Below are 17,047 nucleotides of genomic sequence, written 5' to 3' on the forward strand. Positions count from 1 at the left end.
AATAAACCCTTGTATAAATTAGCCGCAAATTCGAAGGCAAAGTTCTCATGTCTGCAACAGGAATCTTTTTGCGCAGTGGCTACTATTAGCCCTGCCTACTCCAACACTGGATGATATATTACAAAGTGGATTAAAGTGATAGACAGAGCAATATTCAAAAATACTGGTCTCTCAAATAGTGTGGCAAAATCCCTTTCATTTCACTTATAACCCACTTCTATATAGCATATTTGTTATTCACCCAAGTGTCTCATTTTCCCAACAAACCTTGATGGTTAGGATACATTTAATTATTTGAAAGTTAATTTTGGTCATAATTCAACTGTTTTTGTAACAGACTATTTATCTTTGTAGGGTTCAAGTAAGTCATAACCTAGTATTTCTATTTAAGCATCTCAAAGTAATGTATTGTTTTTTGCTGTAAGCAAACATTAAAAATCTGCAGTTAGCTTAAACATGATAGAAACAAATGAAAAAAATACAATCAGAGAAATATGGACTGGTTCTTAAATGGACTGCTTCTTCTACTGCGCTTTTCTACTCTACCTGAGCACTCAGAGTGCTTAAAGAATGTTGCATGTAAAAATGAAAGAAGAAGGCCTTGTTTTTTTATCTGAAAGCAAATCTGTAATATAGTCAACTTTATTAGATCATTGTTTTTGTGATGTATTCTAATTTTAAGGAAAAAAGACACCAATGGGGATTGTTATCATTTAGTGAAAATGTTTTACACTGAAGATCAATACTGTTAAACATACATATCAGACAAAGGCAAATAAAGCTTAAACATACATACTCTTTCAAAAGCTCCTCAAAACAGAAAGAATGAACTTCAAAACCAATGCAAGAATGAATTACCCCTTAAAATTATAATAACACGCAGAGTATGGCATGATTTTAAAATATTACATAGTGTCTAATATATATGGAGCCCTGCAGGGGACATGGGAGAAAAAAAACTTAAGACGGACTTTTGCGAGATCTCGCAAAACAAACTCTGAATTCCAACAATGGCGGCAGCTACTTAGTTGTAATATTACTCTTTCTGGGTCACAAAATAAACTTTTAAGATATTTTGAGGCGTGAATGTAGTTGTGTAAACGTCAGATATCTGCTCGGTTTACAAGACATCACATATTTGCAAAAGTGCTCTGACGTTTTCGGAGATCCGACACCCACCATCTCGAAGCTAACGGGAGGTCGAGACCTACTACAACCGGGAGGAACACCGCTTTCCCGGCACATCGTGCCTCGACCTCCCGGTCGGCTTCGAGCTGGCGGCCTCCGAAGAATGCGGGCAAAACTTTTGCGAGATCCCGAGTTTGTTTTGCGAGATCTCGCAAAAGTCCGTCTTAATTTTTTTTTCTCCCATGTCCCCTGCGGGGCTCCGTAAATATACAATATTACACTAGTAAAATAGAAGCAGAGGTGATAGCTAAATGCTAGCTTTCCCACAATTTATGAGAAAATTAAAGTTCTAGTTGGTAAATGTACAATGTGTAAAATATCTGGTCAAGCACTGATATGAGTCAGTCTGCTGCCGTTCTGTCATGCCTTTGCTCAGCTTTCCACATGGTGAAGACTGCCACAGAATAGGTCACCAAATCCTTAGCTCTCTGAGGAAAATATGAGACATATATATATATATATATATATAGGGAGAGAGAGAGAGAGAAAATCTTAGACTTTAGATGGTAATTACAAATGCCACGAGAAAAGTATGAAACCTTTTCAAGTCTTAGATATACACTTTACCTGCCAACTTCTCCGTTGACCACTACTGGATCTTCCACCTTCTATTAGTCGAACAAAGAGAGATAATGATATGATAGGCTAATTTAGATTATAATGTAAACCTGTAAAATTAAAACAATAATGATCGAGTGATGTAAGGAAAAACATCTGTTACCATTCCAACAATCACAAGCTTTCTCCTTGAGAGTATAAATGAGGAAACCTATAACTATCAGACTTGTAACCAAAGCAGCACATAACAGAAAGAGAGTTGTGTTGGCTGTCTGCAAATCCCACATGTTGGGTGCTGTAAAATTAAAACAACCATTATTTTGGCAACATTATCAATTAAAACAAATATATTTTATTGATCACATGGGTATGTTGTGCAGAAGTGTAAAATTTACCTTTAATGTCCAGTTTTGATTCATTTCCAAAAATGATCTGTCCACATATGGCCACAGCACAGTAGTAAGGCCCAGGATCAGAGGAGCTGACGTTCCTTGAGAAGCTGTAGACACATTTACGTTGTGAGGGAGCTTCAGGACTCCCACATTCATCACCACTGTTTCCATGAACATAAATGGAATGGGATTTGTCTGATCCAGCTCTGAACCAGTACACACTGGGATTTTCTGGACACGTTTTCTTCTCATACTTAGAGAGGACTGAACACTGCAGAGTCTCTTGGGCTCCTGAATGAATACGATCAGAAGATCGCATTTGTATGACATCAGGTTCTGGACCTTTTGAAAAAGATTAACATAAATAAATAAATGAACTTTATTGAGATGCCATTGAATTGAACATTTTTTTTTTTTTTTTTTTTTTTTTTTTTTTTTTTTTTTTTAAATGACATCAGAAACAGCAGTATGCGACATTACGTGATGGCAGAGCTTCAGTTCATCCTTTGTCATTTTTTTTTTTTTTTTTTTTTTTTTTTTTTTAATAAATAGGACAGGGGGAATGAATGAGAGAGAGAGGGGGAGAGAAAGAAAGAAAACCCAAGGGGAGAAGAGACGGTGAGAAGGGGGGGGAAGAGAGACAAAAAAAAAAAAAAAAAAAACTCCTGGGTCACCTGTATGGAGAAAAAACAAACAAACAAACAAACAAACAAACAGAGGAGACAGCAAACAACAAAGAGCAACATAATAATAGAGAAAACAAAGCACCATCACAATAAACTAGCTAGTCATAGATATCAGTATTTACTAAGTAATAAACGATATTGTGCAGCACGCAAGATAGACAGCGCACAGTGTGCTTTGAGGCAGCAGCCAAGAAAGCTTTAGTCCGCGTCTGTGAATACCCATGTGTGCATACCTGTGTGGATCAGCATGCTTGCATTCCAAAGGTTTCTCCATGTAATGATCTGCTAGGGAGTGTGGGGGGGCCACAGCCCCATCCTCCAGGGTGTGAAGCGGGTATGGAGGAGATCAAAACTCCAGACATCCAGAGGCCCCCAGAACACAAGAGACCATGGAAGACCAACAGAGGGGCAGCCGCGCCACTGTTCCAGTAAGAGCTGAGGAGAGTCCCAGATGAGGGCTCACTCAGCAGCCGCGGAGCAGAAGCCAGGGGGGGTTGCAGTGACGCGCCCGTGAGCTCCGCCGGCCCCCAGCTGCGCCTGAGTGACCGAGCCCTAGGCCGAGAGGCCGGGGGCACCCCACCTCCAAAGGGGCCCGAGCGAGCCCCAGGCCCCAGGCCCCGACAAGCGGCCGCCAAGGAGTGAGCCGGTGTGTACCCGGACGCCCACCCCCAGACACAAAGAACCACCAACACACCGACACCTGAGGGAGTCCGCCACCGGCAGGGGAAGTGGTGGTGGGTGGAGATAGGCCTCCAAACCTTGAACATTTTAAAATTAGACTCATAAGCACATAGACTTTTTTTTTTTTTACCTTTGATGGTCAGAAATGTTCCCTCCAAAAAGGTCATAGCAAGCTGTCTGACTTTTATGCAGTAGTAAAAACCAGTATCACTTAGTTTAGTTTTACTGATTTGCATAATAAAGGTTCCAGGTTCTTGTTTTACTGTAATATGAGACGTATTGTTAACATCGTCATAATCAAAGGTGAATGTTCCTCCCAAGAATTCAAACTGGTTTCCAGAAACAAGTCTGATCCAAAATAATGTTTCCTGGTGCAAAAGTGTTGACTGGCGAATACACGAAAGTGTCACATTTTGTCCAACATCAACAGTCTTTGTCACAAAATTGTGATCATTTGAGCAACCTGAAAAAACAAACAAACAAAAAAAGTTATGATACTTGTAAACAAATACTATTACAAACAAGAAAGATAAACTGTTGTCTGCCACGTGCTAAATTACTGTGAGAACATATGCATGGTACTTTAATTATAACTGCAACACGTCTTTGATACATACTTACCCCCCATTCTGGCTGACAGCAGTAAATAAAATAGGACCATCATTTTCTTATTAAAACACATTTACATTGGAGCATATGATGATATGACCAGCTTTAAAATAGACGTGCAATGTGGGAGGGAACAATTTTAGATCAGTCTGATTGGCCTTGCTTTGCTTTCTCATTCACTATTTTACCACAGTGGAAATATCAACTATATTTCCTACATAAACACATGAAACAACACCAATGAGTAGCACCGCTAGTCATTGGTGCTAGTATTTCTTTAGTGTTGTTTAATTCAAACACATTAAACATGAAAAGCTCTTTTCATTATATACATTTAGAAAGTTTTCAGCTGAAACTAAATAAATGAACTAAAATAGGTCTATAGAAAGATAAGATAAGACAGTTTTCAGCTAAATAAAAGATGTTTGTCTGACAAAGCAAAGACAAACTTGCAGTAATGTGAATCAGTTCAATGTCTTTCAGTTTCAAGCTTTTTGTATATCATGAGATAATAAATACTCTCTTCTTACCATTTTCTAAAATGTATTAAATACAGTCTCAGATGAACAACAACTCATGGTATATTACACAATTTCATGATTTATGTAGCAAAAATTGAACGAAAATGCTCAGGTTAACCTCACCTCATTCTAATATATTGTGTTTGTTATGCATCAAATGTGACACTGTGCATTATGACGATACATCTGGACTTTGGTTTCATCTATCCACAGGACATTGTGAATAATCTTTTTCATTATAGAATGATGGGATTGTCTGTCTTCCTTGGCATTGTGTTCACACACTAAAAAATACCTCCAAACTTTCAAAACTTTTGTTTTTACAGAGGTGGCTTATGATGAACTAAGTGTATTTGATTAGCATTACCCGGCTGCTACTTGCTCTTTAATCCCTGTGGAAGCAGTAGGGGTATGCCTCTGTTAAATAAATAATGTCACAGTGTTTCATGCCTTGTCCCGGGATTTATGTACGTATTAGAGCAGCGGTCCCCAACCTTTTTTGCGCCACGCACCGGTTTATGCCTGACAATATTTTCACGGACCGGCCTTTAAGGTGTCGCGGATAAATACAACAAAATAAAACTAGTACCGGTACCGAAAAAAAGAAAATTTATTCATAACATGCGTGAAAAGACCCAGGAAAACTGAGTAAATGATAAAAACGATAACAAAATAACGCTGAAAACCGATAAAAACCCTGAAAACCAGACATTTCACACCTGAGCCTCAACTCTCGCGGCCCGGTACCAAACGACTCACGGACCGGTACCGGTCCGAGGCCCGGGGGTTGGGGACCGCTGTATTAGAGTATTCAGGATTTTAACTAACTGACGGTTTGCTTCTTTTAAAAACATGTACTCATTGGTTCTTCAAAAGTTAAACACTGTCTGTATACAACTTTAGCATTTTTTCCATTCAGTTTTGTTTTCAGTTCAGTATTTATGATGGTGTTAGCCTTGTTTTCAGAAAAAAAAACCAAGACACCATTTGACTACAATATTACATAAGCAAGCAAGCTAAGTCTGATCCACAAAGGAAAACATTCTGTGCGATACATGTTTTTATTAAACATTTGAACATAATACCACACAAACACTTGTAGAGGATATAAAGTCAGAGAGATACATGTTTTTAAAACGACAAGGAGCAGGCGCATCTAGTTCACGTAGAGCGGCTGCAAAACAACAACATACAAGCAGAGCTCAGCAGGCAGCACAACAAATTTTGGATCCTTCACTCTTAGTTAGCGGTGAGCACAGCACATGCCACGTCTGATGTGAAAGGGCCTTTATGCTGCGCAGTGTGACTCACAGCAATGGTCCTAGGTCTGCCCTGACTTTGTGTTAAAGTAATACTAAATTAATAATGGTATTTCTGACCATTTGTATAGGACAACTTTATCCTTTCAAACCTTACTCATGTCATATCTCATGTAGAGATCCTCCAACTTCAAACTGTGTTACCCTACCAGGACCTGAAGCTCAGTAAAGAACCCCACCGACAGCCAAACCCACCTGTTGTCTGATTGGGTTGTTAAATTTGTGATTGACATGACACTGACCAATCAGCTGAAAGGAAGAAAAACCGGGTCAAAATTCATACTTGCAAGTTGAAACTCACCCATAAGCAGGGAACTTGAGTCCAGAGTTTTATAGGTAGTTTTTTGCTTTGTATCTGTAAGCAGATCTTAACAAAAATAATTTGTAAATATGTTTTACAAACACAAATCATTTTTTACACACACACACACACACACACACACACACACACACACACACACACACACACACACACACACACACACACACACTATTTTTCATCTACAAATACACAAACAGATGATTTTCAGATATTTTGGTGTGCAAGGTTACAAAACTCTCAACTCACAGCTAGTTGTGATTTACAAGTACAAAATATTTATGACCACAATTTGAGCCCACAGACTCCCACATATAAACTTGACACAGAGACAGGACTGAACTCAGACTTACAAACTTACATATGTGGCCTATACACCTTTTGAAAGTGTGAGATGAGAATGTGTGGTTTTGGATACATTTCCTCTTATTGTCCCCTGAAGCTTCGACACTTTTCTTCAACCTCACATGTGAACAAATGCAAAGTAGCTCACAGTGCTCGAGAAATCCTCTTTTTTCCCTGTAAGTATTACATGAGATATCTAATTTGAAATCATTTTTAATCTTTGAAATAAAGGGAACAATTTCTCACACGGTAATTCTTTCTAAACTAATGTATTAGATTTTGGCACATGGACTGTATAATGTCTGTGTGTGAAAAGTAAATGCAGAAGTACCAAAAATCTGCATTCTTCTAAATGACGAGGAGGCTTGAAACGCTTAGTGGGGCAAACTGTGAGAAAAAAATAACTCTGCCATTCTTTAAGTGGTCAGAATAAAGGAAGTGATAACTTCTAACACACACCTATGTGTATTTTTACTAAATAGGCAGAAGGCAATTTCTGACATTTCCGCCAATGACCTGTTTGTGCTTTAGAAACACTCCTCACCGTGTGACTATTTGGGCAAGAAGAGAACATTAGCGCGAAGCTGCAGTACAATGACCTTAAAACTGACTGTTTTCATTCTGCTTTTTACACCAGGTAAGTGCACTTCTTTTTCAGTGTGAAAGACATGATGCACATCTTCTGTTTGTAATGTGCGATGTCTGAAAACTCAAATATACACAGCAAAATCTCCAGTGTTAAATTAACACTGGAGAGTGTCTATATGGGTCCACACCTCTGAGTGTTAAATACAACACTGTTGAGTGTTAAATTAACACTTTTGACAGTGTTATATGTTTAAAAGTAACCTAGTCAGTTTTGAAGATTAACAATGGCTAACACTGAGCAGTGTTGGTTTTCTAACACTGGAATATTTCTAACATTTTGAGTTATTTTCCAGTGTTAGAAAATCAGCACTGCTCAGTGTTAGCCATTGTTAATCTTCAAAACTGACTAGGTTACTTTTAAACATATAACACTGTCAAAAGTGTTAATTTAACACTGGAGATTTTGCTGTGTATCTTAGCCATAGTTGTGTACTAATGTTTCTACAGGTAATTACATTGATATTGTCCTGTAGTGTTGAAACTGTTCTTGTTTTCCTTTTTTCACAGCCCTGATTCTGGCTGCTGACCTTCTTCCACCGATTTCTTTGACTGCTGTTGAACCTGGTGACAATGTTACTTTAGTGTGTAATGTCTTTGGGGTGGAAATGAAATATTTCTACTGGCATAAACAGCCTCTTGGACATATGGTCCAAACTGTTGCCAAAGTCATCCGTGGCCAAAGCACTATTTCTGAGGAATTCAAAGATTCTCGTTTCACAGTTATAAAAAAGGCATCTCAGTATTTTCTAACTATCAGAAATGTCAGTAAAGAGCATGAAGCAACATATTTCTGTCACACTGGAACAGATTACTCTCCTAAATTCAGTGGAGGAACATTCTTGTTTGTGAATGGTACATTTTTTTTCTTTAATCTGTCAGTCTCACTGATCACCTTCAATTTTTAATTAACTAAAAATAGTTTATGTTATGAATTTGTCTGATTCACAGATCACAGTAACCAGAAATGTGTCTACGTGAAACAAAGTCCACAGAGGGCATCGGTTCTTCTGGGACACTCAGTGACACTAAATTGTTCGCTTCTCTCGAAGAACAAAGAAACTGCTGTCCAGTGTTCAGATGAACACACAGTGTACTGGTTGAGAGCTGGACCAGAAGGATTTGATTTAAACATCATTAACACTCACAGGAACAGCAGAACTGAAGATGTGAAGAGAAGTTGTGTCTTCAGCCTGTCCAAAACGATACAGAACTCCTCTGATGCTGGGACTTACTATTGTGCTGTGGTCACATGTGGAAAGATCCTGTTTGGTAATGGAACTCAAGTAGAGACACGTATGTAGTGAACATTGGTATTTAAATCAGAAACTAGCTTGCTTTTTCTTTTTTTTTAGAAAATTGTTTTACTCATTTCATCAGTAAATCAATATTTGTATCAATATCTTATAGACTGATTTCGAATACACGAGCATAACTCCCAATAGTCTGTATAAAATAAATATGATAAATTTCCATAAAAATCAGGACCTGAATTAGAACCTGTTGTCCTTGCTCTTGGAGTACTGCTGGCCTGCTGTGTTTCTGTGATTGCCTTTCTTATTTTCTACATAAAACAAAGGAGCACAACAAAGGAGCACTGCAGAGGTAGGTTAATACATACACACACACACAAAATACACACACACACCCATATATACATATATATATATATATGGACTGCTCCACCTTCCCAACAGTTATAGAAAAGATCCTTAGCAAGTTACCTTGCCAACTTGGGTCAGCAAATTTCTCCTAACCCTAAGTAAGGAATCCACAAAGGACTTAGAAACAGTACATTTCACGTGTTTCATTACACGGTGAATACATCATTCCAGTTAAGCCAAAAGAACTTTATTGCCTTCTAAAAGCCTGTCAGTAAAATGTCACAAACAGGACAGGAAACAGGGTGCAACCCTAATCACCTGATTGCTTCGTGTGTATTTAAGTCCTCCGTCTTCCTGTGTTCAGGGTTGCATCGTCTGTGTTACCTGCCACCATGTTGTCACAGTCGTCACAGTCATAGTCATTGTTGTTTATAGTTGAGTTTAGCCACTGTCCTTGCTGTTTTGTCACGCCACCTTGTATCAGCCATAATAATGGCTCGCCTTTTGTATAAAGTTCACTTCCATCTCCTTGCCTGTGTCTGCTCCTGGATTCACCTCACTCACTCCACTCGGTCTGCCCTGCAGACAGTGACATCCAGGTCCCAGCCACTAGATGCATTCTGTCTGTTTATAAGTGGCCCTTAATAAAACAGTGTCATGACAGCTGTAACCATATTCCTCATATGTAAACTCAAAAATTCAAAACTCCTTTACCTTTTCTCTTTATAGGGGAAATGCATGCCTCCAGTCATTTTGGACAGGACGTGTCAAATGTGGATCGAGCAGTTTTGGTAAATATACCTTTGGACATGCTGCAGTATGTCTTGTGGAGAGGGCATGCATAATATCATACTCACAGCATATAAGTTATATATTATAATCTTGTTTTGCCATTTTGTTAAATGTGTTCCAATATCATTATATAATAAACTGGAATAAAGTTACAAGGTAAACAGCAAAGTCTTAAATTAAATATGTAACTTATTAATAATTCTAATCTCAGTAATCTCATTTAAATTCATCCTGATTCTCCACCCATGAAATCTGAAATATGTGTCATTTCAGCCTATGAACTATTCATCGGTGCATTTCTCTGCAACAAGTGTAAAAAGAGGGAAGAAGAGGAGAGAGTCACTGCAAGACTATGTGTACACTGATGTTAAAGACCACCAGCAACGCTCTGTATAAGCCAAGGGCAGAAGCCAGATGCTCTGACCTTTTTAACTTTTGCTAACAAAAGTTTAATATTTGGAGACCATTCCCCAATGCAAATACTGTTTATTATCTAAAGACTCCGATCAGCTCATGTGGGAGAGAACGTCTTCTTAAGTTCCATGTATATATCCATATGCTTATGCTTATGCTTAGGGTCACATGGGGGATGGAGCTTATTTCAGCTGCCATAGGGTGAGAGGAAGAGCACATCTTGGACAGATCACCAATCAGTCATGGTAAATGGTAAATGGCCTGCATTTGTATAGCACTTTACTCAGTCCCTAAGGACCCCAAAGCGCTTTACACTACATTCAGTCATTCACCCATTCACACACTGGTGATGGCAGCTACATTGTAGCCACAGCTGCCATGGGGTACACTGACAGAGGCGAGGCGACAGAGTGCTACACGTCCACATTCACACCAACCAACTGAATTACAGGATGTCTTTTGCCTTTGACTTTAAAAAGGTGCAAAACAACAGACATTTGTTGTGGACAAGAGTTTGGCAAATGTTTTTTTATTTACATAAGTGGAGACATTTTTACAATATGAATAAATTCTGTATGATAAAGACTGGTCCAGATTTGTACAATAAATCATACAATAAGCTCACTGCTGCAGTTTTTTGTCTTGATACAGATTGTAATGTAAGGTTCTTAAAACCACTGATCGTTTCTAATGTTGAAATCTGTAAACGTCTCTGATATACGGTTACTCTGGATAAAGTGCCTTTACGTGTAGAAAAACTGCAGGTGGGATATAAAGTTGCATTTCCTCAGTATAATAACCATGACCACAAAAATAGAATAGAAATATTCATTTATTTTATTTAAATCAAATAAAATTTGTAACTTTGTTGTAAAAAAATTAAGAAATGTGGGAAAGGGGAGCACTGGAAACTATGTATATTACGTAGCTGGGCATCTCATCACGTGTATTGTTTTAATTGGTTTTTTGAAGTATTTGGAGGATTTTTTTTCTTTACAGCAGGTTGAAAGGAGATGGCATGAGATGAGAGAACAACAAATACCACTCATGGCCAGATTAGACAAGAATGTTGTAATTTCTGGCTGAATGGAAGAATGAGATTCATTCAGTATACAATACTGAGTACAGCTTATAGGCATTAAAGATAAGCCAACATCAACTAGGTGATCACATACCAAGTGATGCTAAACAGGTTTGCTAATTCAGTGATCCAGCCCTAAAGTCTTGCAAGTCATGTTGATCTTCTGCATCTTCACTGCTTTTGCACCTTTTAATGCACCTCTGTTAGCTTTCATCATGGTAAAGACAGCAGCAGAAAACAACCACGTGTCCTTATTCTGGGAAAAAGATAAATAAAAATATTTGCAATATTGAATGCTAAACACCAATACATTTTGATTATTTTACAGAGATAACCCAAGCTTCACCTGTTGATTTTTCTGAGCGCTGAATCTTTTCTGTGGAACAGCACCTTGTTTATGGAATATATCGATAAATATTAATAGAAATGCAAAACTTTTTACTTTAATTATTTTTAGCTAAAACACTGTGGTAAACTTTAATTGCCTGAGAAATGATCACTAAGGTTTTTCTTGATGAGGACAGCTATAACTTTTTGTTTAAATTTGATGGGATAGCTATGATTAACTTATATTACCTTCACAATTATCCCTGCTGTTTTTCTTTGACATGCGAATCAGGACAGCTATAACAATCAGACATATAGTCAAGACAGCACACAGCAGAAGAATAACTGTACTGGCACCCTGTGACCACGTACAGTCTCCTGGAACAATAACAAAAGAAGAAATACAGTAACAGATGAGTAAAAGTCAACCTACTGATTAGATTCCTATAAATGTGAAATTTTACACCCAAATACTAATTATGGTCTATACACTTACATTTTTAAATATTCAAATGAACAGATCATGGTACACCTACCTTGAATATTCACTTTAGTTCCATTTCCAAATAATATCTCCCCACATATGTCCACAGCACAGTAGTAAGTCCCAGCATCAGAGGAGCTGACGTTCTTAGAGAAGCGATAAACACATCTCTTCTGAGTCTCAGATCGATTCTCACATTCATCATGTGTATTTCCATGAGTATAGATGATGTTTGGATGAGATTTATTTGATCCGGCTCTGAACCAAAAGACACTAAGATCTTCTGAACATGTTGCTTTGTCAAAGACAGAGATGATCGAACATTGCAGAGTCACTGATTCTCCTGGATGGAGTGGGTCTAATACTGGAGGCCACTGAACAACAGTATAGTTTGATGTCATCTGAGTATTTCCTGTGTATTACAAAAGATACGGAGATGCTTTAAAGCTTATAGTAGAAACTTTAAAGTTTGTAAAAGTAGCTCAGTCTTACCTTTTACTGACAAATACGTCTCACTCCACTGAATGGGATACATCCACTCAGCTATTCCACAGTGATAGATTCCCTCATCCTCTTGGACTGTCTTCAGAACGGTCAGGTTGCAAACATTATTAGCATTTTCCACATTAAATCTCTTTCTAGAAAACTCAGGACTATATTCAGGTGGTGCTGATTTTGACAATGTCACAATTAATTTAAGACCATCTCCAGCACTCTGCTTGTACCAGTGGACTGTTATACTGCCGAATTCTTTAATGGGCAAAGCACATGTTAATGTTGCTGCTTCACCGAGCTGAACGGTTTTTACTGGGACCAGAGAATCTGAAGAAAAAGAAAAAGAAATAGAAAAAGTGTTACAAGAAAAAAAAGAAACATTTAAATGATAATTGTATTAATTGTAATTTTAGTATGTAGAGTTTCAACAAAGAAAATTATTAGTGAAAATAAAAAAGCGCTTAAATTCTCTATAAAAGTTAAGAAAATTATTATAGAGAATAATGAAAAACCACTTACACCCTCGATGAAGAAAACTCAGTGTAATCCATACCATGATCATCTTGGCAATGTCTTTTGCTAGAAGCGTTCTTCATATTTCAGCTAGAAGAGGAGGTGGGATTGTTTTAGACTAACCTGTAAAATGCTGCTGATTGGTTATCAAACAGGTCATTTCAGAAGTCGTCTTCCTGTCACATTAGTCCGATCCTTCATTTTGTAAAACATCACTTGTCTTTTACCTTTCATCACAGTTATCCAAGTTGTTTACTTTTTTCGAGATAAGATAAGATAAGATAACCTTTATTAGTCCCACATGTGGGAAATTTGTTTTGTCACAGCAGGAAGTGGACAGTGCAAAAGTTATGAGGCAAAAATTAGAATACAATAAGAATAAATACAGTACACAACTGTACAGAATAGAATAAAATAAAATACTATATACAGTAGAATAAAATAAAATAAATATACAATAAGATAAAAATAGAATACAAATACAAATACTATATACAACTGAGTAAAAATACAACGATGACAGAAAGGATTATTGCACTTAGTATTATTGCATATGTATGGATGTGTGTGCTTGATCAGTTAAAGTCTTTATTATGGAGTCTGACAGCAGTGGGGAGGAAAGACCTGCGAAATCTCTCCGTCCCACACCGTGGGTGCCGCAGTCTCCCACTGAAGGAGCTGCTCAGTGCTGTCACAGTCTGCTGCATGGGGTGGGAGATGTTGTCCATCAGGGATGACAGCTTAGCCGCCGTTCTCCTGTCACTCACCACCTCCACTGGGTCCAGAGGACATCCTAGAACAGAGCTGGTTTGATGGTTGTTTTGAATGTTTTTGTGTACAAGTTGTGTTCTGACTGATTGGTCTTCTGGTCTTTTGACTTGAACACTGGTAGCTTTGTTTTGTCATATGTACTTCATTCTGCTTATGTCGTGCCTCAAGGCACTTCATGCTGTAGGTTACAGAACCTACAGTATTTGGAGGAAAAGCTCAACAAATGACCCCCTATAATTAACCACTTTGAGTTGGTGAGAAGGATAAACTAAGTTTTAACAGGAACAAACCTCTGTCAGAACCAGGTTTAGGTAGTGGCAATCTACCATGACCGTTTCTGTGCTATGTTGAATTCTTTAACCAGACTGAAACACTTCAAATAAGTCAATTATCTGCCAATGATCATTTGAAATGGTTTCTCAGCGGCTTCTTCTCTGACTCCACCTTATGGTAGAGCTGCTTTTCCAAGTTTATTCTCTCCCACACCTGCAAGTTATTATCCATGTTGAGACTGCTACCTTAAGGACCAGCTGTGCCAGTGATTCTCTGCCAGACCATTCTGTCCATTTTAATAATTCTTGGATCTGCACCCCACTCGCTCATCAGAAGCTCATCAGCTGTGTGGACTTTCACTGGTGGCTTTGCACCCTGTGCTGACCTCCATCTCTGTCAGTACATAGACGTCAACCCAAGAACAGATTCAAAACAGGAAACAGCAATATAGGTTTTCACAAGCTTAATTGCTAAACACAGGACTAAACAGTGACATGAGGGAGAGAAGCTTGGCGGAGAGTCAGAAACTGTAAACAAAGGTTTGTTTCTACATGAGCTTTGATCATTCTCTGTAAGATTAAGCTCAGCTATTGAACGGCGTATATTTTAAAGTAAAGGCTTTAAAACCAAGTTAGTACAAACGTCACTAATGTCACATGACTTTGCCGACATGTGGCCAACAGGAATGTTTTCATGTTCTTCGTTATTAAACATTTGCACATAAATAAGTGACATAATATTCAGTACTTACTTAAAGTTTACTCTTCGGACGCCCCTCATCCGCCGTTTTTTTTCGGTAAAATTATCCACACCCATCACCGCCCTATGCATTCTGGGATATGTTGGGCCATGAAGTCTACACCGCCACGTCCTTGAAATTCAGGGAAATGAAGGACGCATTTGAGGCAGCCTTCGAATTGGGACAGCCTTCGTCGCGTCGCTGTGACGTAATCGGCCTTAAAATGCGGCCTTTAAGGCTGCAGACGCTGAATTGGGATACATCTGCTTGTTTCTTGAGAACGTGGAATATAATTTTCAGTCATCATACTGGTTATGTGAAATAGGCATTAACTCTATCAATTATACTGGGGTTTTCTTGGTTGATTGTTTTATTTCACTTTATGAAAAACAATCACAATTGTGATACATGGAAACTTTAGCATTGCTATGATTTTGCTTTCAACCAAGCATGTACAAAGAGGCCTTTCTTCCTCTTATACTTCCTCTCTCTTCCTTTTCTCTCTCTTTCTGTAATATCAAGTAACAGCTACCACTGTTTTATCAAAAAGCAATAGGTGTGAAAAGGTTAGACGCATCCTCACACCTTTTTCTCCCTCATGAGCTGACCGTTTCACACTTTCATGTTTTTTGTGTTTGTTTGTAGTTACAGAGAGAACTATCAACAAAGAGAAGGTAAAGTGCAAATCATTAACCAACCACACACTGGAGATTTTAGTAAAAATGCTATGATGGGAAATCTCATGAACCGTTGATACTTGAACTGTTCCAGAAAGTCATGGGGATAATCGAGATGTTTTCTGGTAAAATGTGAGATCAGCCTTTGTGTTCTTTTTGATTAGCACTTTTTTTTCCCACCTTGGAGCCCTACATAGACTCAATATTTTCCAGGTCTCTTTCTTATTATTAAATGATGGTCACTGATGTTAACTGAAGAATGTAGTTCTCTAGATGTTGTGCCTGCAGATCTAGATGTTGTTATTGGCTCAGAACAATATCTCATTTCTTATTTTTGCGGCCCAGATTCATACTGCAGAGATCTCTCAATGATTCCCTTTGATTTTGACCTTGGTGGCAATGTTGCTTTTGACTGAAATGTAATTTACAAGATAGAAAAGTGAATTCTTACCCGTTTTGCTTACTGCTAATAATTTGATAAAAGAGGATGAATCAGCATACATTTTTCTAATGAACCCTGAAACAAGACGCATGAAATGAAAGCATTCACTTGTCCACATGTCTATTAGCTAATTATAGGCCTGTTTCCAAGCTTCCTTTACTTTCCAAGGTTTTAGAGAAAATGACATTAAAGTGTGGTTGGCTTTAAACTTTTTAAATTTTAATGAAAAGAAAACAGAGGTGTTGTGTTTGGACCCAGTTGTCCCGGTGAGTCGTCCTCTGTTGATTTGGGACCCTTGGAAGTTTATTTTAAACCTGTTATTACTGACCTTGGTTTTAAGTTGGACAGACAAGTTAGAGCAGTGGTGAAGTCCAGTTTTTAACCTTTAAGGTGACTGGCAAAAGTGAAGTCTTTTCTTTCTAACCAGCACCTTCAAAAAGTGATCCATGCTTTTATTTCTTCCCGTCTGGACTACTGTAACGCACTTTATGTGTGGGCCAGTCAGTCGCTGCTCTCACGTCTGCTGCTGGTTCAAAATGTCACTGCTCACCCTGTCGGTCTCTTAGGTCAGCTGACCAGCTGCTCCTGGAAGTACCAAGATCCAGGAGGAAGCTCCGAGGGGACAGGGCCTTTTCTATCGTGGCTCCTAAATTATGGAATAACCTGTCCTTGCACGTTAGAGAGGCGCCTTCACTGTCCACTTTTAAAACACGTCTTAAAACTAGTTTTTATTCGTTGGCTTTTGACCTCAGTGAGACTTAGTTTCTCTTGTAATTATATTAATTATTTAAATGCCTTATAAGCTTATATTTTATATATTTTTCTTTTATTTGGCTTTTATTTATATCTTATGTAATTTTATTATGTAGCTTAAATGTACATAACTTTGTGTCAGCTGTGGCTCTTTTAAAGTGCTTTATAAATAAAGGTGATGATGATGATGATGATGATGATGTGAGACAAAATTAATTTACACTTGCAGGTACAGGAATTATGTGGAATGATGAAAGCTGTGTCTCTAGTCTGTACAAAACTATGGATGGGAATTACATGTGAAATCCTGTTTTGTGAACAAACTAAAGTGGAAAAAATTGCATTTATTTTTGTATTTTCCCTTCTTAGCAAGGCAAAACACAACTTTGTCAAACTTCTCTAAAGGTTAGATCTTTGAC

At 38.1% G+C, this 17,047-nt stretch overlaps 2 protein-coding genes and 1 gene segment (V, D, J or C); 1 reads left to right on the forward strand and 2 right to left on the reverse strand.

The window, feature by feature from the left end:
* Nucleotides 1-916: 916 nt before the first annotated feature.
* On the reverse strand, nucleotides 917-4,133 carry LOC101469565 (immunoglobulin gamma-1 heavy chain-like). Its single transcript, XM_014408557.2, has 4 exons — nucleotides 4,127-4,133; nucleotides 3,636-3,968; nucleotides 2,142-2,480; nucleotides 917-933 (listed from the first exon to the last, which is right to left on the reverse strand). Exons 1-4 carry the CDS (start codon nucleotides 4,131-4,133, stop codon nucleotides 917-919), a joined length of 696 nt encoding a protein of 231 aa, XP_014264043.2.
* A 3,777-nt stretch (nucleotides 4,134-7,910) lies between these two features.
* LOC143413359 (Ig kappa chain V region K29-213-like) lies at nucleotides 7,911-8,567 on the forward strand. The segment is given in 2 exon segments: nucleotides 7,911-8,118; nucleotides 8,215-8,567. Coding segments are annotated over 2 exon segments (561 nt in total).
* Nucleotides 8,568-8,756: 189 nt separating this feature from the next.
* On the reverse strand, nucleotides 8,757-13,022 carry LOC112432343 (immunoglobulin superfamily member 3-like). Its single transcript, XM_076876262.1, has 4 exons — nucleotides 12,980-13,022; nucleotides 12,458-12,787; nucleotides 12,018-12,377; nucleotides 8,757-8,827 (listed from the first exon to the last, which is right to left on the reverse strand). The coding sequence occupies exons 1-4, from the start codon at nucleotides 13,020-13,022 to the stop codon at nucleotides 8,757-8,759; spliced, it is 804 nt and encodes a 267-aa protein (XP_076732377.1).
* Between the last annotated feature and the right edge of the window lie 4,025 nt (nucleotides 13,023-17,047).

The sequence above is a fragment of the Maylandia zebra genome, linkage group LG2 (genome assembly GCF_041146795.1).
Source record: "Maylandia zebra isolate NMK-2024a linkage group LG2, Mzebra_GT3a, whole genome shotgun sequence".
In the NCBI taxonomy this organism is placed as follows: Eukaryota; Metazoa; Chordata; class Actinopteri; order Cichliformes; family Cichlidae; genus Maylandia; species Maylandia zebra.

What these genes read in the sequence shown, in the direction of transcription:
- LOC101469565 (XM_014408557.2), bottom strand. An exon ending in AACATTTCTGACCATCAAAG is followed by an intron (nt 2,481 to 3,635) that starts GTAAAAAAAAAA and finishes CTTTTTCAAAAG; the next exon opens with GTCCAGAACCTGATGTCATA.
- LOC112432343 (XM_076876262.1), bottom strand. Translation starts at nt 13,022, where the DNA reads ATGATCATGGTATGGATTACACTGAGTTTTCTTCATCGAGGGT. An exon ending in GACGTATTTGTCAGTAAAAG is followed by an intron (nt 12,378 to 12,457) that starts GTAAGACTGAGC and finishes TGTAATACACAG; the next exon opens with GAAATACTCAGATGACATCA. An exon ending in AACTAAAGTGAATATTCAAG is followed by an intron (nt 8,828 to 12,017) that starts GTAGGTGTACCA and finishes TGTTTTATGTAG; the next exon opens with AAAATAAGAAAGGCAATCAC.